At 48.1% G+C, this 20297-nt stretch overlaps 1 protein-coding gene across 10 annotated transcripts in view; it reads right to left on the minus strand.

Moving 5' to 3' along the window:
• Positions 1-20297, minus strand: part of TENM2 (teneurin transmembrane protein 2) — a 1191402-nt gene that overhangs the window by 107118 nt on the left and 1063987 nt on the right. For 9 of the 10 annotated variants that reach the window (XM_070414454.1, XM_070414452.1, XM_070414451.1 and 6 more), the window contains one exon: positions 18836-19048. In XM_070414454.1, coding sequence (XP_070270555.1) covers positions 18836-19048 — 213 coding nt within the window. The remainder of the gene's footprint in view (positions 1-18835; positions 19049-20297) is intronic. The other variant, XM_070414453.1, reaches the window with a different exon arrangement.

The raw sequence follows: 20297 nt of genomic DNA on the forward strand, positions 1-20297 counted from the left end.
ATCAACTGTGGCTGAAAAATCTGAAGCTCAGAGAGGTGCACTTGCCCAAGGTCACAATCACTGAAAGTGGTAGCTCAGGGTTTGAACCCAGGCCCGTCCAACTCTGAGCCCACGCACTGTGCTTCCCTCCAGCAGGTAGGATTCTACAGGAAGAGGTGGCCTCAGAATGTCTCCTCCTTGCTTTGATTCCTTGCTCCCCAAGCCACCTTCTGATTTTGACCTCACTGCCCATATAGAGTTCCTTTCAGGGAGAGACTACGCTGAGAAGGAGATGTGAGTCCTCTTCACTGTGGATGGATGAATGGATAAATCTGGGCTCCTGTGAGGGAGTCAGTCTAGAGCTTGACTCACTCTGTTAACATGACCAAGATGGAGAACCAGACAATGTGCCACAATGATCCTGCCATGGGAAGCCACCTCCACATGTCCTCCTGAGTTGGGTGGTGGTTCCTTGAGTGGTGCCGTTGGTCTCCTTGTCTTTGATGAGAGTAGCGTGTGGGAGTCAAGGGTGAAAGGACTTCTAAGGAAGGAATACTAATCCAATAGCCAACTCACTGAGTTATTGTATGCCAAACTCTGGTGTAGAACCATGACTTTATACTGTGTATCTACTAAATGCTAGGAGCTTTCTGGACACAGGGCATACAGTGGTAAGCAGAAGAGATGTCTTGTTCTCAAAGATTCTATTGGGGGAGATCCACAATAAAAAAAAAGTGAGTACCGGGGGCTCAGCCCTTTACATCCTTATCTAGTATATTAATGATGATAATTGCTATAGGGGAAAAAACAGGGAGGGGGATCGTGATGGGGGTGGTGTGTGGTGGGGATTGCTGTTGTACATGGGATGGTGAGGGAAGTCTTTGTTGATTAGGTGACCTTTGAGTAAAAAGTCTATGGGGGGGAGGAAGCAAGTCATGCCAATATCTGGGGGACAGTAGACCAAGCGGAGGACACTGTAGGCGCAAAGGCCCTGAGGCATACAGCACTTGGGGTGTTGGAGGGACAGCGAGGTGGCCAGTGTGGCTGGAGCAGAGTGAGCGCAGGGAGAATGAGAGGACAGAGCGATGGGGTAGGGTCAGGTCACGCAGGCCTCGCACTCCACTGGAAGGATACAGGCTTTATTCTGAATGAAACGAAGCCACTGGGGGGTTTTGAGCAGAGGGGTGGCCTGATCTGACTTAAATTTAAAGGATCCCTTTGTGCTAGGAGAGCAGATGGGGAGGTTGGCCAGGAGGGGGCTCTTAGCGATAGTCTTGCTAAGCCCTGGTGGTGGTTTGGGCATTGTACCATGCCCTGCTACCATGACTACGAGGCACAGCTAATTCTATATGTGGTTAGGGTTCGCTACACATCTCTACAAAAGGAAAGACTTTTGGGACACAACTGCCGAGGATGAAATACACTGTCCATAAAATAACACTCTGGTGGATGCAAACAAATTAAACTCCTCAGTTGGGGATCAGCAAACAAATGAGCTTGAGGAGGCTGGTTTTTGTGATGATTCTTCCTGCCTCTTCAAGTTGCTTTACTATTGAAAACAACATCTGGAAGTGAAGGGAAATGGTGGCATGGGTGGAGGAGAGCAGAGGACTAGGGGGTCACCCAGGCTCTGTCCCTAGGGTCAGGCTTGATAATCTAACATGGAACAGCTCTAGCAAGCAAACTTCCTAACTTTCTTAATGTAATGACCCCAGATTATGCAGCTGCATTTATTTCACCAGCTTTGTCTAGTTCTTGGCAATCAGGTCTCCTTGGACCTCCCCAAAAACTATCCCAGGTTATTATACCTGGACTTTTAATCCCTTTGCATTCTATTTATTCCTATGGGTCAGCTTGACCCATATGAATTGTGACACTCAAACACACTAAAAGAGAAAGCAATCTCCATCAAGCCATCCAAATCCATCCATCCATCCCTTCATCCATCCATCCATCCATCCATCCATCCATTTATCCATCCATTCCATCCATCCATTCCATCCATCCATCCATCCATCCATCCATCCATCCATCCATCCATTCCATCCATCCATCCATCCATCCACCCCATCCTCCATCCAGCCACCCAGCCATTTATCCATCCATCCTCTATCTATCTATCTATCTATCTATCTATCTATCTATCTATCATCTATCTATATATCTTCATTAATTTATTAACCTTTCCTTACCAACCAATCTCTCCAAATTCTCTGAAGATTTGTTCTCAAAACACGATGTGTCTAATGACCTCATACAGTAACCATATTTTATCTTCTTTCATGTCACTTCCTGCCTGGTGCAGAAACTATAAAAACATTTCAATCTGTCCTCTTTTTTTCTTTCGTCTCCCACCCCCACCCTTACACATGAATCCAGTGCCTTCCATCATTCACTCTTTCCCACCCCTGTGACCCAGGTAACCCTGAGTCATCAAGAACTTCTGCTGCTCTTTGCAACTCTATTCGCATGTAGTGTTCTAGTCGTTTTCTTAACACAGATTTTAGCTGATCAAGGACTTGAGGGGAGGCCACTGGCCCTTACAGGGTCTTTAGATACAAATTTCGCAAGAGTCTCCACCAGCAGGTGCGTTTATGTGTGGCACGGTATGGGGATAAAGAGACTTGTTTTCTGAAAGAGTACAGAATGGGAGTCAGAATCCCCACAGTCTGGCCTACGCTATTGTTAGGTGCCGTTCTTTAGTTCTGCGTAACGAGCTTGCCCTTAGCAGGCAAGAACGTCCCCTTCCAAATCCTCTCATTTACAGAGAAACAAAAAATCTCTCCTTTCAAATACATTTTAAACATGCAGAACAGCAGTAGGTTTCTGCTAAGTCACATTTTAGCTAAATGGATGATGGGATGGTGACTGGGGCCTGCTACTCAGCTGCCGACCTACAGTCTCCCCCACACTCCCAAACTGCAGCAGAGCAACCCCCAGGAGGCAGAAAGCACGACTGATCTTTCCAATAAGGCTCCAGCAATCGATAATCCTTGTAGATGGAGTCCTCACCTCTCTGACCATCTCAGAGGGTCATCTCCCTCTGCTACTCCCTCCCAACAAGCCCCCGTCTTCACCTTGGTGCGTGCGACGGATGCCACACCAGCAGGACTCAGCCCGAGTTCTAGCCCAGTTCTGCTGATGTACCTTTTAGAGAGGCCCCGCAATGCGTCTTGATTTAGAGACGCTTGGGTTTTACATGGCTCTGGGAAATGTGGTTTAGCTTTTCCCGAGCTCCAATAAGTTCTGATGCACAGCTGCGCGTGCCCGCGTGATTAATAGTACGTGCAAGGACTTGGACCTTTCAGAGGTCACCCGTGTGTGCTGGATAATACAGCACAGATCCCCAGGTACCCTGGATGGGAATCCTGGCTCCGCACAAGTGCAACGGCATCGCCTGCTGTCACTGACACTGCCCGAGGCTTGGTGCTTCTCCCCACCTGAGCTTCAAAGAGACGTCGCCTCCCCTAAACCGACATTTTCAAGATAAAACGGGCATCATCTTGTTTTTGTGGCTACTTCTCTGTAAAGTGTCATAGGCACTAGGATAAGCAAGAAGGCTGGGCAAACTAGAAGGCTGCTACGTTAGACCCGGACAGGTCTCCAAGTTCAGGATCGCCAGGCCGAGGTGTGAAGGCAGCGAGCGTCCATGCAGAACACACTGTGCTGTGCAATGCTGAGCTTGAGAATTTAAATGCACCAGAGTCGAGAGATCCGAAATGATGGTTCCCACAGCAACTATAACTCAGTTCTCTGGTGAATATAAAATTAACTTTATTGTAAAACATGCTGTTCAATTTACGCCTTAATATAGTCATGGCAGAGTTACAGTTGCTGTGAGAACGCGAACTCGGAATTGTTTTGAATAATTAATTTAATGAAAAGTTGGTGGAAATGTGAACTCCTGATAGAAAGTCAGCTTGAATTTAGGGACGCTGGCCAGTGATGCCTGGGCTGAGAGCAGGGAGTCATTTTCGGAATCTGAGATCACTTAGTGCATTTTTGGTCTGGGGGGCACTGGGAAAGCAGAACACCCCAAAGTGCTCTGCCAGGGGGATTGCTCCCCCCCCCCCCCCCCGCACCAAAGAGACACTCCTACAGGGGGTGACTTTCCTAACAGAAGAGGCTGTCTCCCTGATGCCATATACCTTCATTTCACTGCTCCCTCCAACATCATCCTCTTGCTGCCACTACCTGGGGTCAAAGCAGGTGATCAAAACAGTGTAATGGCTACCCCTGGTCTCTGTCGAGTGAACCCGGATTTAGAACCCCCCCATCACCCCCGCCCGTGGCTGACAGTTACGACTTACACCAATTGCTTAACCTCTCAGAGCCAGGTCTCTCACCTGTACAATGATGCTGGTAATAGATTTTACCTCATAAAATTGATATGAGGAGTAGATGAGAGAAGCTATGTGAAAAATCCAGCATGGGGGCTGGATAAGTGTGAGCTGTGTGAGCTGTTATCATCTGAAAAGGGAATTTAGTCAATCAGTAAATTCAAAACACATAAAAAAATCAATTATTTGGCCTTTCTCGTTATTTTAGTCCACAGTGGTTTGGTATAAACCCGAGCCAGCATTTGGCCAAACTGAAGGAATGGACTCTCCCAGCGACCATGTTCCAAGGGTTGGTTGCAAGGGAAAGGGGTGAAGGCACAGCCTAGTAGGAAAACAAATAAACAGGAAACCCCCTCCCCTCCAGCAATGTGCATTTCTAGCCTCTATAGTTCCCAGCCTGGCTTGAGCTACTGGCTGTATGAATCGGTCTCATGCTGTTTCCAGGGCCTCTACCTCCTTCCCCTCACGATCTTGGCTTTCGGCTTTTTACCTCGCTGTGATCAGGATCAGTAACGGATTAATGTCTCCTGAAAGACATGATTTTATAACGCTGTCATATGCACCTTCACTGCTCAGAAAATATTTTAAGGTTGCATTACTTGGTGTAACCCAACCTCACTGGTGATGGGAGCAGAATGCAAATGGCAAGAAAGAGCCGTCCCAGTGTGCCGAGAGCAGTGAACCCGGCGTCCACGTGGCCTGCTGGTCTAGCCGGACACTAGCTCAGCCTGGAGTGCCACTTCCTGCTGACCAGTGCGTCTACACGAGAACCTCCCTGGCTGTCCCTGATTGCCTGTAGCAGCCAATTGGACCCGAAGGCCAGTTCAGCCGGGTGGACTTGAATCTGCCGGCAGACCTACTGTCCGGGGTCATCTCCCGTGGTGTTCCATTCACTGTCCGACAGGACACTTCGGGCTTCACCGGATTCGGCAGCACCGAGGATGCCGGGGGCTTCCCTGACATTTTTGAATTTCTAGAATGTCATCCTGAGGCTGTTATACCAGAGGTGTCCCCAACAGGGTGACCTTTAACTCCCAAGAATGTATGTATGTTCGTGTATGTGGATAAAACATACAAACGGTGACTTGTTGGCATGACACCTTGAGAGGCGCGATGAATGAAGCCCAAGAGGAGCCTCGCTGACCTTTGAAAGTTTCCGTTCTGAACAGCCACGCAGACAGCCAAGTCACTTTCTCCCAAGGCAGCAAAGAAAGCCACCTCTTCAAATACTTCAAACATCTCCACACCTTAGAGACATGCAATATTGATTTTGACCTCTTGGGATGAGCTAAATCAGCATGATTGGATCTGGCTGCTCAATCCACTGCACTTCTGACCAGACCAAGAGATTGCCAACACTTTTCTGTGGGATCTTTCAAGTTTACACCCCCAGAGGAGGCAGTCTGCTTTGACTGGTCAGTGTCTGATCGGCGGGGTCAGGTGGGAAGTGGGTGGGCACGCCAGCCTCTGTTCATCTAAGGTCACTAAGTCCAGTTCTCTCCCCAACACACGCATTTGAAATGGCCACGTGTTTCTCTGGTTCTGCACCTGCCTCTGAAGAGTATTTATGATACACTCGCAGGCAGAGATGGTGAGTGACTGCAGTGCACTATCATGCTGGGAACGGTAGCTGGAGCTGAGCTGATCTGGGAGGAAGAACAGGGCAATCTGTAAAATGCAGGACACTTGTGCTCTGCTCTCCTGGGAGAAGGATCACCAGGTTACCCTGCTGGTAACCTTCTCTCTGGGAAGATCCCCCTGAATAGAGCAGGGCAGAGAGCGCTATGCCTATGAAGCGAGGGGAAGGGGCTGGGCAGTCACAGAGGGGAAATGATGACAGAGGTAGAACTCCAATCACTGCTGGTCAGTGTGACTTTCTCGGCTGTCTCACTCAAAGCAACTCAGAGATCTTTGCTCCCAGCCCTTCACTGTAGCGCTGGGGCCCTCATCACAGCTTTACATGGCCATTCCTGTTAACCCATTGGCCAAAGAGTGGGCACGGATGCTGGCTCTGTGAGGGAGATGGAAATTCTATTGGTCTAAGGAAGAGAATAAAGTGACGTGGGAGCCCCCAGCAGCATGAGTCATTAGCACGTGTCTAGAATCCTAAAGACACCTATTTGAAGTTTCTAGGTGTTGAACATTTGCAAAAGTAGCATTTCAGAGCGTGGCTTCAGACCAAAGACCAGTGTGGAGACGTGCTGGAATGGGTGGGGATGGACCATGCTGCGCCTGCCGCGAAGTCAGATGGGCGCACACACATGCATGCACACACAGATGTGTACACACACACACACACACACACACACGACAGGAAGTGATTGCTGGCTGGGTTTGCCTGTACATTGTTGAGATGTGGGGCTTAGCCGTCAACTAGAGCAGATGGAAGGAAGAAAAGCCAAAAAGGGCAGCAGAGGGGGAAGTCAAGGGAAACCCATGCCTCTTGGATGCTGTGCTTGCCAAGTATGTAGGCCATGGATTTAAATCAATGAGTCAACCTAGCTGCCTTGTGTACAATGCTCTCTGCTGATGCTCATTGTGTGTCTGGGGGCAATAGCTACCTGCCTGCTTCCTGGGGGTTGTTGTGAGGTGGACTGAGGCAACACAAAGTCTTTTGAGCTCCTTGGAGAAAATTCACTGTGTAAGTGCAAAGTGTCCCCATTGTAGCCTGGTATGGAGACTTCCGCCAGCTTAAACCGGTCACCAGGAGAGCTGGGCCATCAAAGAAAAGGAGCCAAAGCTGTCCCAGTCTCAATCCAGGCCAGTGATGTTCCCGGATTCAGTTCCAACCTGCAGAGGGAATGTGTCAATGGCCACAGATGGGGGCTCCCTTTGCTCCCACCCCGTCTCGTTTGCAGGACCTGCACAGCACTCTCGCAAACTTTGAATTGCTTGCCAACTTTTGAGAATTGGGAGACTATGCGTAACAACCCTGAATTCTGGCTTCTATTGAGAATTAGAAAGTTTGGCAAAACTAGGCTCCCGGGCAACATTCAGCGGGGAGGTAGGCGTGTCCGCCCTGCGCAGATGTGCTTCCCTTTCCAGTTTGAGCCCACTCCCTACTGTCCTACTCCCTGCGTGGTGCACTCACGTTGCTCTAGCCTCATCCAGTCAGGGGCATTGGCATCTACAACTCTTTCTGTCCTCCCTCCCTTTTCTTGTAGTCAACAAAGAGACTGAATTCATAGTGCCCTCATTATCCAAATCTAGGCCAACTCCCCTAACAGAGGAGAGGCCGGCCCAGCCTCCTCCTGCCAGGGGGGACGAAAAGAAAACTCGGTTTCTCCCACTCCCTTCCCTCGCCAGTCATTCCACCTTTAAACCTCAAGGTTTTCTTCCTGAGAGATGCCCAAGCAGTAAGCCAACTAAATTAGATTATAAACGTCTGAAGGTTTTCCTAATCAATAAAAATATAGCCACAGCTAAGAGAAGACGAGACTTAATTAACGAGTGTTATTTAACAAGAACACGTTGTGCCATATATGGAGGATTAAAAGATAAATAAGGATAGGGAGGAAAATAAAAATTTAATGAGTTGCCATCTTCATTTGATTTAACTAAATTTCTTGCATTGTTGAAAATATTAACAGTTATGAGGGAGTCATTTGTGTGTATCCACACAGTTTGATACCTGACTGCTTTCTTTTACTTAATTACACTGTGTAACAAATGAACTCAAACTACCATTTGAAGTCGAAGGCTTCCTTCCTTCCTGATCGCCTTGGGAAGCTGTGAGCGAGGAAGAATGCTGAGAAGTCAACCAAAAATTATTGGCAGAAACTCCAGGAAAGGTGTCTTGAGTTAGAAAACAGCAAAGTCTCATGAGGAGGCTAAGCAGTGGGGGGTCTACATTTCCTCAGACCGTCGCCACCCCTCTGTTAACCCCTTCTCTCTGAGCCCCGCTGCCCAGGGGTCACCCAGAGGAAGTACGGGCCGCACCCAGCCCCCATCAGGTGCTCAGCCGATGCTCCACGAATGAATGAACACAGCAGCCACTGCTCAGCTGGAAGCAGACAGAGCAGGTGTGGGCCCTGACATGCACGCGATAACATACGTGTGGTTCTCTGGCTTCTGTTTCTAACACACATGTTGTTACAATGGCAGTCGGATCCTCCCTGGGCCATTTCTACACTCTCCCTGCTTGTCTCTCGCTCCCTTGGTTCTCCCTTCTTTAGGCCGTATAACCCAGGTATCCCAAGCTCCTCCCGCACGAGTGAAGCAGGAGGAGGGCCCAGACACCTGGCTTAACCCATCAGGGTTCCCACCAGCCTCTCTTCCTGGGGTTTTGGGCCCCTGCCTTGTGTGGTCGTATGACACCGTTAACGCTCCCTTAACTGGTCGCTCTGAAAAGACACACTGGGCAAACTAAGGTCAAGGCAGGATGGTGTGGCGCTAATTATTATTATTTTTTAAAATTAATTTCAAAAAGGAAGGGAGAGGGAGAGAGAGATAGAAACATCAATGATGAGAGCGAATCATTGATCGGCTGCCTCCCGCACGCCGCCTACTGGGGATCATGCCTGAAACCTGGCCATGTGCCCTTGACCGGAATTGAACTGGGACCCTTCAGTCCGCAGGCCGACACTCTATCCACTGAGCCAAACCGGCCAGGGCTAAGTGAACATTGATGGAGTGTCAACACTGTGTTAATTGAAGTCCTCACGACAGTCGCCCTTAGGTGTCATTGTTTCTCATTGACGGATGGAAAAAAAAAAAATCAGATACGGAAGTTACATAACTGGGCAAAGGCCACCCAACTTGCAGCTGATGGAGGCTGGATTCGAAGCCAGGCCTGTGAGATCCCAGAGCTCCTGCATTTAACTCCTTTGCTACACCTTTCCCCACACCAGCCCCACCCGCTCACGACACCATAAGGACAAGAGCAACGCATCGCCAGCGAGTGTTCATAGTGAGCGGAGAGGAGGATGTTACAGTCCACAAACGCCGTGTGGGAGATTTTGCGAGCGTGGAGTGGGTGTTGTGTATTATGTGCTCCAAGCTGTTTAACTCGGGTAGGTGGATTCCTGCACCAGGCGGCTCTAAGCCAGTGATGGCGAACGTTTTGAGCTCGGCGTGTCAGCATTTTGAAAAACCCTAACTTAACTCTGGTGCCGTGTCACATATAGAAATTTTTTGATATTTGCAACCATAGTAAAACAAAGACTTATATTTTTGATATTTATTTTATATATTTAAATGCCATTTAACAAAGAAAAATCAACCAAAAAAATGAGTTCGCGTGTCATCTCTGACACGCGTGTCATAGGTTCGCCATCACTGCTCTAGGCTATGATAACATTTCCCATATGAGACCCCCAGAGAGCAGGTCGGTAAGTGAAGGGATACAGCGCTTTCTTGGCCCCATTAAATGGAACTAAAAAGTTAAATCAGTGCACATTCAAGGTATGGCGTGGTGTTGATAGCCACATGCGTAAGGGGCCCAACTCCACGTGCCTGCGCTCCCCAGTAACAGGGAAAAGCTAGTTTCTCTTACGCCTCCAATGTCTTCAGTCTCTCTCCTAGTCCATGGGCATGGCGGTCAGCAGTGACATCTGGGCTCTGGGATCTCATGCCCTTCACGGAGAGGAACAGCTTACTGCCTGCTGCCAGGTGCTCGCTGCAAAGCAGAAGCCGCCGGTGGCTTCGAGTTTCCTGACCTTAGAGAGTGCGTGTTTCTGATGCGGTCGCCTTGTTCACTTGGGATAATCTCAGGTACAAAAGTCTCCTCGGTGCTTGGGAGGCGGTTATTTCATAACCATTGGGGCCCCCACCCTCCGGCATTATTTCTAGACAATTAGGGCTGTCTGGCAATTCCTCTTGATGTTAAAGCATCATTAAAAAAAAAAAAAAGAAATGCCATTCACAAGTATCAGAGCTCAGGACTCTGCTTAGACAGACGACCCTTCTGGGCCACGTTCTGACCAACATCATTGCCAATTTGAGCAGGTGCTGCTGCGGCCACACTTGAAATGTGTGGCCCGGGAGTCTCATCAATTTTAATTTTTTTTCTGAGCAGCACTGATGTGGGGCTTTCTGTCTCTAGAACCTTCCTTTCTCTGGGGTCTGGCAGGATGCAATTGTTGTGATGTAGTGATTTGGGCTGCGTGGCGCTGGGTGGTTAGAGCCGTCAGCCTCAAAGAGCCACGCCAGAAACTGCTGGAAGCCTGGAGCCTGGAGCCTGGAGGATATGGAAGCTGTTCTCTCTCCATTCCTCCCGTGACACAACTGTCCTGAGGGTGGGAGACCTCAGGGCTCTCATCTGCCCTTGAGCTGATGCAGAGTGGAAGGAACCCTTGACATACAGGAGGAGGAGCAGGAGGTTTTTGTGAAGAGATCGCTGTGAAGATGCCAGGGTTCCTACCTGAGTCCAAACTGGGATTCGGAGCCTGGCTGCGTGTGAAGAACTGGGGCAACCCCCACCAGCCCTGGGAGTGTGTGGGGTGTCTGAGGGCCGGGGGAGACGAGTAGAAGCAAAGGACCCCCTGGTGTCTGTTCTGCAGCCCAGCCCGGGGACAAGCCCTGGACGTAGGCAAGAGGAGCTACTGGCAAAATGTGAAAGGCTGTTTTCTCAAAGGAGCATGGATGGAGCCAGCTGATAAAGTGCCCTGGCGTGGGGGAGGGTGGCAGCCTCTCCTTTGCTCTGTGACTTCAGCTAAGTGGGGCTAAGGGTGCCGGCTCACACACCCCTGGCACGGACCCTGATAGAGGGGGGGTCCTGTAGGGTTCCCCTGAAGTGAATTTCATAGGCAGCAGACTTTAATGAGAACACCAAGCTGGAAGAACCCGAATGGGCTAATCATGAGCATGTAAGACCCCACAGAAACTTCTAGAAATATTTGGGTTGAGAGTGGGAGTAAGTTTTGCAGTTGAGTTGAGCCATGTCTCATGTCACCTACTCATTTTGACTAATTTCCCTGACCATGTGGAGAAGTATATATACCTCTACCGAATTAGTCTCCTCACTTGGCACTTGACCAAGAGGAGTCAATGACATCTTCAACACCCTGGGAACAGAAAGACAGTAACGCCACCACGAGCCACGGAATGAGGTCGTTTGCGGAGAATTCCGTGGTGAAAGCCACCAGAGGAGACTGAGCAGGCTCCGTAAGGATCTCAATAATAATAATAAAAAACCCCACTGGCTGGCAGCTTTTAATTACTTTGCAGATGTTGCTTCCTATCACTGAGGACCAACCAGGCCTCCTCCCCCTTAACTGATTACAAAGAAAATATGTTTTTAAGAACAAACACTTTACTTAAAACTAGGGATATTTTTTTAATTAGAAGAAAGATTAACTAAATGCATTTCCTCTTGTAATTTAATCCATTCTAATTATCCCGAGAATGTTTATGATGAAATACTTAGCTCTCTCCTAGCTGCGATTTGGTGCGGTTTCTTGTTACCCGTGAGGGAAAAAGCTCAGAGATGGTCAATGACAGGGTGGCCTTCGTTGGGTCCGATGACAATGATGCACAGAAATGCACGACGGAAGGACAAGGAGGAAAGCAATGGGCCCGGCCTCTGGCTGGTGGGTTTGTGCAACAATGACACCTGTTTTCCAAAGGCCACCGAGGCGAGCCTTTTGAAGGAGGCTATAAAACAGAGCGAGATCACAGCAGCGGCCTGGTCTGAGATGGATCCCCATGAGGCAGGCAACGTGGGAAGAAACACGAAATCTGCTTCTCACATGAGCATCTGGGATTCTCTGTGTGGCTCCTGATAACCCAGGAGACGAGCCAAGGAGTTGCAAAGACTATCCAGATGTTACCCAGGAGTTTTGCTCCAAGGAGTGGAGCAATTGCAGCGTGGGAGGAATGAGGATAATTGTGGAGCTTATTGGGCTGAATAGGAACAGAAATCAGTGAGAGTTTGGGTCTCCCAAAGGGATGTGTGTTACTAAGTAGAGCCTCCTGGGTTGTTCCTGTGCACAGCACCACCGCAAATATAAATGTGGCACCCAGAGCCCTGAGGAACGAGATGGAGTAAGACAAGGAGAAGCAGGGACAAAATGTTCTAAGAGACCCTGACCTGGCAGCATCCTCAAATGTGAGAGATGCCAGGTTCCTTCTTAGAGGAGAAGAGTATCCGTCCTAATCTCTGAAATTTTATTCTATCCAATAACAGCAGAATCCCAAACTTCTACTTCAAAAAAGGTGTTTTTTTGTTTTTTTTTTTTAAAAACTGTACTTATTATAAAAATCAATCCAGAGTTAAAAACAAGTTCTCATAGACCTAGTTTGAGAAATTTTGGTTGAAAGTAGCCAACTCCAACTTCACAAAAGGCCTCTATTAACATAAGGACATTCCGATTTTTGATTCCAGGTACTATTGGGATGTTTGGTAAGAGAAGCAGGTTTAATTCCAGGTAAGAGAGGCAGTTTATGCTTCTCTGTAAGAACCAGGTTCCAGCCACGTTACAGAACTTTTTTTTAGGAAATTAATAGTGGGTGGGTGTTATTTTTGACATGCTATCAACTGCCTGATGGATGGGAGGCAGATAGGTCAAAAGGAGGTTGAAATTAGTAGAAATGTGTTAGTGAGAATGTAGTTTGATAATCCTCCCTGTCCTTTAGTTTCTTACACTGGTATTAGATAATGATGTGATGGTGACGGTGATGATGATGACATCAGCTCACATTTATTTGGCTCTTACTGTATGGTGGACACTGTGCCAAGTACTTTACATATAACCCAGTGAGGTAGGTAGTTTTAGCATTCCCATTTTACAGACAAAGAAACTGAGGCACACAGACATTAGGAAACTTGCTTAGATTTGACCTTGGGAAGATGCACACAAAAGCCTCTGTCTTGAGCACTTCATTATCACACTAGCATTGTCCTGAGTCCAAGAGCAGTGGACACAGATAGATGAGTCCCTACTTTAACACCATCTCCCTCTTTTAACAAACACGAATATAAATGGATGAAGTGGAGCCTGGTTATTCAGACTAAGAATGTCTTTCAATGCACCAAAGATACACTAGATCAGTGGTTCTCAACCTTCCTAATACCGCGACCCTTTAATACAGTTCCTCATGTGGTGGTGACCCCCAACCATAAAATTATTTTCGTTACTACTTCATAACTGTAATTTTGCTACTGTTATGAATCGTAATGTAAATATCTGATATGCAGGATGTATTTTCATTGTTACAAATTGAACATAATTAAAGCATAGTGATCAATCACAAAAACAATATGTAATTATATATGTGTTTTCCGATGGTCTTAGGCGACCCCTGTGAAAGGGTCCTTCGACTCCCAAAGGGGTCGCGACCCACAGGTTGAGAACCGATGCACTAGATAAACTGGATATAGCTGGGAACTAAGATGAGCAGACAGACTAACAGCAAAGCACCACTGACTATCTTCAATAATTCAACAACACATCACCAGCTGAGCCAGCCCTCTGCTCGATCTACCCTTTAATATAAAATGTATATTAGGGAGCCAAACAGGAAACTCTCCCTGCTCCAACAGAAGAAAGATCTGATTGTGCTATAACAGGCCCATTCATGATTTTGCATCAAAAGCAATAAAATTCCGGACATGTGGACAGGAACTTAGAGATCTCATCCACGTGTGTTCTAAATTGGTGAGGCAGTTTCCCCCTTTCGTTGTAGCTCACCTTTTGCAGTGCGGTGAAAATGTGTCCCTGTAACTTCTACCTCCTGGCCCTTGTTCTGGGTTTGTGTAAGAAACCTATGCAGACCGCCTGACCCAGATTCAGCGAGAACTTCTGGGCACATGGCAATTGTCGGTCTTCAATAAGAAGGCTCACATTTTGGCCAAATTGTGGGGGCGGGGGAGGGGGCAAATCAGAAGTGGGACATCTTTTGTTCTTTGCTAAGAGTTGTTTATAATTTTTAACATGAAAGACCATCACTTTAGGGTTTTACTTAAAAAAAAAAAAGATGAAGCTCCTAGGCCAGACTCCAAGTCAGGGCCCCCAGAGGAATGGGTTAATTAACCAATCAGAGAATTAGCTGCTTCCACAGACCCTTCCACAGTGGTTAATTTCATCTCAATTTGATCTCAGCGTAGAGTCACAAAAGTGCGATGTTCAAGGGTAATAGCTTCAAGAAGAAAGTTTCCGTAACATAGAATGAAGCCGGACTGCGATGCAGAAGCAGCCGCATTCAGTCTGAAGTTGGCTAATTTTGACAGCCGTTTTCTTCCCAACCTGTTCCCTGTAGTTCTGAAGCTCTCTCCCTCTTGGACTGTGACCTGTCTACTTTAGATGACAATCACTTAATCAGCCCATCAGATCCTCTCACGGCTGGTTCTACCTTGGGTAAAGGCTCATTTTCCTTATTAACATCACAAGAACCTATTTCTTCCCCCAACCAATTAAAGAGGAAAAATAGAAGGGCCCCAGCGCGACAGAGGAAAGAGAAAACTTTTCTGACTTGTGGCACATGGGCAGGTCACTCAGCGCCACACGGTCCTAGAAACAGAGTCCTCATGATTCTGAAAAGCAACTGGAGGTCAGGATCACATAAGACAAAACAAACAAGTTGAAATAACCATTACAGACATTACTCGCTGCCCAGACACCCTACAGTTCACCCAGGGTCGGTGCCTAGTGTTGGTGGATTTATTCTATGGGCATGTTAGGTTGTATTATTCAGAATGGATGCCTGGACAGTCCACATTCAGGAGATAATTAGCTTTCCTCCTTGCATTCAATGGCAACATGATTGTTGGTTTCTCCCTGTACTGCCCAACTATTCTGCTCACAAAACACAACTAACATCTATTCTATTTCTTTATAATGCAAGAGATGCTTCTCTCAGTTTACCATAGTTGGTCGTGATTTTTGACCTATTCTTTGGTTGCTTTATGCCCTGGTGCTATAGCCTTGGATGGTTTTCTGCAGTTAAATCCCCTGTATTAATAAGGGGTGGCTGTGGTGATAGGGGCAGGTTATAGAAAAAACAACCCATTTTAGAATAAAGCTATTCTACCCACACAATATGCCTTCTGACTTATTCATAAGAATAAATGCAGCCTATCCAAATAATGCTAATATATTGCAAAGATATACATGAATTGTGCTTGATTTGGATTCAAAGCTTATTTCTTCTTTATGCAATTCTGTAACTTTTAGCCATACCTCGTATTAACTTGTTAGAAGAGGTAATATAAGAATTGTTGCTTGGTAGAATCCAGGCTACCGATAACTTAGCTCTAATGGTTACCATCAAAATGGTATTCCTTATATTTAATCTCTAGTGATATGTACTCACTTTCCAAATATAAAAAATATGATTTGGTTGAAAAAATTCCAAAAGTGCATTTGGCCAAACATGGCTAGATCCCGATGACTCTACCCTATTGTGTTAGAAGTCTATGGTTTTACCCTCATCCTCTCCACGCCCCCACCCCCGCCACCGCAATCGATCATCTTGTTTCCTTCAGCAAAATAAATCTGATCCGCAAGTGCTGATGGGAGTTATCCAGTGGACTATTGGCAATGACCCAAGCAAACAACCTCCCTATGACCTTCTGAAAATAGGCCACAGGCAACCCAATTTCCCCAACCATAGCCACCCAGTGCTCCCCCTTACCCACAATCCCCCAGTACATTGTTTGCAGACCAGGTGCCATTTCATTCTTATCTATTTCTATTTTCAAAATATAGCATTTGAGGTTCTGCTTGGAGTGAACCAAGAAGCCCCTCTTTCCTTTCTCTGTGTTTGTAAATTGTGGCATTTACTTAAAATGAATGGACAGGAGTGTCTGCTCAAAATAAAAGATGAAAACTTCACGCAACAGCTCTGGGGCCAGAGGTGGAAAAGCAAAGGAAGCAATTATGCGCCTATGAACATCTCTAGCTTCTGAATAGCAAGTCTCAGCAACCAAGGTATGTCTGGCCATTTTTTTTCTTTTCTTTTTTGAGTAAACCCCAGGGAACACAGCTATGAGGAGACAGCATCTATCCTACAAATGAAACCAGAGAGCTCTAATTTCTCGCAAGCAAAGACTTGGTGATAAAGATCTTTGAAAATTACACAGTTGTAAGTAACTCATAAAGTCACGAGCGATCACTGTTCTGAACAAGAGGCTTGCCTGGATCACCACTCTCTTCATTTTGGGAGCTTGACGTGGCATATACATTTGCATTTCCTCTATGACTCTCAAGAACTCATGTATCTTAACGCACAAAGAAGTGAATCTTGAACCAAACATTTCAAGTAGCAGAAACATCTTTTTCCAATGCATCCTTCCCGGAGGGCTAGCTAGAACGAGACATCTCCTGTGTTCTCTGCTGGCTATGTCCTCACCATTTTCTACTGAGTCATCTTCTCATCTCATTTCCAAAGGCCCCAGAGACACTTCACCTCAACTCTAGTTTTCTCTCCACTCCATGTGCTGATACCGGCACCTTCTCCCTTTCTCTCGGCCCCTGATGTCCTTCAAGCCACAACAGGGGTCCTTCTCCTCATCCAAGCTGACCCACCTCTCTTTCTCCCCTCTCTCCATCAAGAATTGTGCGACTCTCTAATTCAGGATTGGCCTTTTTTTTTTTCCTGTAAAGGACCAGATAACAAATGGCTTTGTGGACCAGGAGGCCTCGGTCCCAATCATCCAACGCAGCGACACATGTGGAAACTGACAGTACACCCATGAGAGGGTGTGGCTGTCTACTAACAACATTTGTTTACAGACACTGAAACTTGAATTTCATGTAATTGTCAAGTGCAAGAAGATATTAAATTTTTTTCAATGCTTAATAATAAATGTAAAAACTATTCTTAGCTCAAAAGCCATAGAACAACAGGCAGCAGGCCAGATTCTGCCCCGCTGGCCATGGTTTACTCTGATCCATCTGGGCTGCCCTTCTGTGAGCTATTCCCAGAGTAGAGAGGGTGGTAGGGAAGAGAGAGCCAGCAGGCATCCCTGTGGGGCACTACATCCTCAGCAGATATGGGAAAGGGAGAGCCCTGGGGAGGGGAAGCTGGGTTGTGTGGATGGAAAGAAAGTAGATTTTCTACCTAAAGATTATTGGGGGGCAAGAGCTCTTCTGGGGGGAAGGTCAGGGACAACAGAAGTATGGAAAACTGGGAAGTATTTAAAATCACAGTAGGCATGCAAAAATATAGCACAGGGAACGTCCCTGACAGTGGAAGCTATTAGTAAGAATCTCAAACTGTCCTGCAGTGGGCTGTGCACACCCCTCCCCTGAAAGTCTTCTGAATTCTCCCCCCGACTCTGCAGGGAGCTGAAGATGAAAGTGGCTGCAGGGGGAGCAGGGTCTGAAGCATCATTGAGAGATTGCAAAAACAATTCACTGCCAACAGGCTGTCCCGGCAGGGTCCCAGTGCTACGGCCGTGGCCTGATCGGCGTGGCTGCCCCTTGGATGTCCAATTAGATGGAACAGGGAAGTCTAATGCAGAGTGCACTTGACCTCTGCCTGAGCGCCCAAATGAACAGCATGGGAAACTGAGTCTGGCCCCACGAGTCAGCCCTGGATGAGCTCCTCACCCCCGTCTCTCACTCCAGGTGGACAACCTATGACTAGGGTTTTGGGGTGGAACAGAGAAGAGGGCCCCCAACTTGACAGCTAGAACCCAAGTGACTTCAAGGGGGCAAGGCAGGAGTTGGGCTGGAGACACCTCTGAGCGTTTTCATGCAAGCAAGTGAATTAGCCAGCTTGGCATGAAATGGACCCCGGACCTGACTTGATAAAACAGCAGAGCTGAAAACTGGAGGTAAGATGTAGGGGCGCTCAACTGTCTGAGAGATGTGGAAACCAGAGCTTTGGCGTCCTTCTCCTCAATTAAAGGGGCATTGGGTACAGTCAATCAAGTATTTCCCCACTCAAACTATAAGAATAACAAAAAACAAATGCTCCCCCCACCAAAAAAAAACAACACTTGAGAACTATTACTTCTCAACAAAGGAAATGATCTTTAAAACCCTCTCAGTCGGAAGCTTACACAGAGAGGGGGCCGAGTGAGAATGAAATGGGACCAGAGGAGACATTCAGTGACGGGGGTGGTGATGGGCCCAGGAGGAAGCCTGTACTAGGGACAGCAAGAGAATGCTCAAACCTATGACAGTGGTCCTTGGCTACCCAGGAAACCTGGGAGCCTGCCTGCATCCAACCTTGTCTAAAATAAATGAGTTCCATTGTTGCCAGCAAGCAAGGATCCAGGGGCCCAGCCAGCTGCGCGAACATCGAAAAAGGGGTGACAGGCAGACCACAGTCATTGGGGAGCTTGAATCTCCAGGCCCCAACAATTTCCCATGCATGTGCATTTCCCCTCCCCAAGATCAGAAATTTGGATGGATCGTCTAATTCGGTCCCTTTCCTCCCAATCTTGAATTCTGGAAAGCAGGGAAAGCCTTTTGCAATAGGGAACCTTGCTTTTCCCTTCGCCACCCCCGTGGGGATTTGGAGAGGCAGCGAGAAGGTTGGAGAGCACTCGTGTCCCTGAAGGAACAGCCGGTTGCAATGCACGACCATCACTATCGATCTACGATTTATGAAAATAAAGCAATATGTGCCTGTTTCGGTGCCTGCCGTTTGCCTACCAATGGTGCAGTGTTCACCATTCCAGCCCTCTCGGCATTCACATTTGCCATCTTTACAGGTCCCGTGCTCAATGCAGCGGGGGTGGCACACGCGTTGGTCACAAGCGGCGCCTGTCCAGCCCTCTTCACAGCGGCAGGCTCCCCCGATGCAGACGCCGTGAGTGCCACAGTCTACTGAGCACACTTCTGGAAGAAAAACAATGATTACAGCTCAACACCACCCTGGCGACACCCTCCGCGGGAGGCCAGACCATGCACCTGGCCTGGGACCCTGGCGCAGGCCCCACGGCCCAGCACTCTGTCACCTTGGGAGGCCTTTCTCCCCACTGGTTGGGGACGAGTGCATTGTTACGGATTCTGCAGAGCAGCGGTTCTCTGGCCCAGCAGCGGCATGGTCCTCTGGGAGCCTGTGCCTCGGTTGGACCCGCTGAATGAGAAACTGGGAGTGGGGCTCGGGAATCTGTTCTAACATGTCCTCCAGGTGGGCTTGATGCTCACCAGAGTGTGAGAACCACTGCTGTGGGGCCGAGGCTACCACAGGAGAGCCGGCGTGGCCATCCACTCTGGCGGAGTTCCCTGGGAGGTGCCCCCCTGAGAAGAGACCTGGGAATCCTGACTCCTTAGCCTGCTGGGTCATTGTCCCCCTTGAGAGCCTGAACTGATCAAAGGCCCATTGGGGGCCACATGGTGACGTCATTCCTGCACCTTGTAGCAACGATGGCCCTGGAGCTGTGCTGCATTTACACAGCCTCTTTCTCAAAGGAGCTCAAAGTCTTTTGTGCTTGGGGAGGAGACAGACAGACAGATATGCACTCTCTGGCTTTCCAGACCTCTCACGCGAGGACAAGCACGTGCCGGACATTCATCCTCAGGACGGACTACTGAGGGGGGCGTGGCTCGTGGGGCCCAGGAGGGGAAATCAGACCACGGGGGAGGGTCACACAGCGTGTCATCAGCACAGTGGGCTCCCCTCCCCTCATCCTTTGCAGGGTTTGGCCTGGACCACCAGCATCGGAGCTGAAGCCAGACTCAAGCGGTTTCCAAAACAGCCCATGTTAACTGACGCTTCTCTTTTGCTTTTGGCAATGAAATATTCATTTCTTTCCCACGGTCGGCAAAGCTCCGCATAGATTCCCTTCCTGATTGCCTGGCAATCTGACAGCTGTCTTGCTACCGGAGGAAGGGGGCGGGACCATGATCACTTGCTTGGATGGGCACTTGTCAGTGTGAGGGGAGCCCTTCCCAGGAAGGCTAGGGCTGGCTTGAACTGTTGAACCATTCTATTGTAAGGTCACTTGGGAGGTAAGACACACACTCTTAATTTTAGGAAAACAAAGTGTACAGCACAACTTCATTATCTGCCTGCCACGGGAGTACTGCGGAGTTTTATAGAAGGTTCTCGCTGCACCCGAGGGAGCCTCTTTTCTGTTTTATA

The sequence above is a fragment of the Myotis yumanensis genome, unplaced genomic scaffold (assembly GCF_028538775.1).
Source record: "Myotis yumanensis isolate MYYU_CA2020_CCGP unplaced genomic scaffold, mMyoYum1.0.hap1 SCAF_5, whole genome shotgun sequence".
In the NCBI taxonomy this organism is placed as follows: domain Eukaryota; kingdom Metazoa; phylum Chordata; class Mammalia; order Chiroptera; family Vespertilionidae; genus Myotis; species Myotis yumanensis.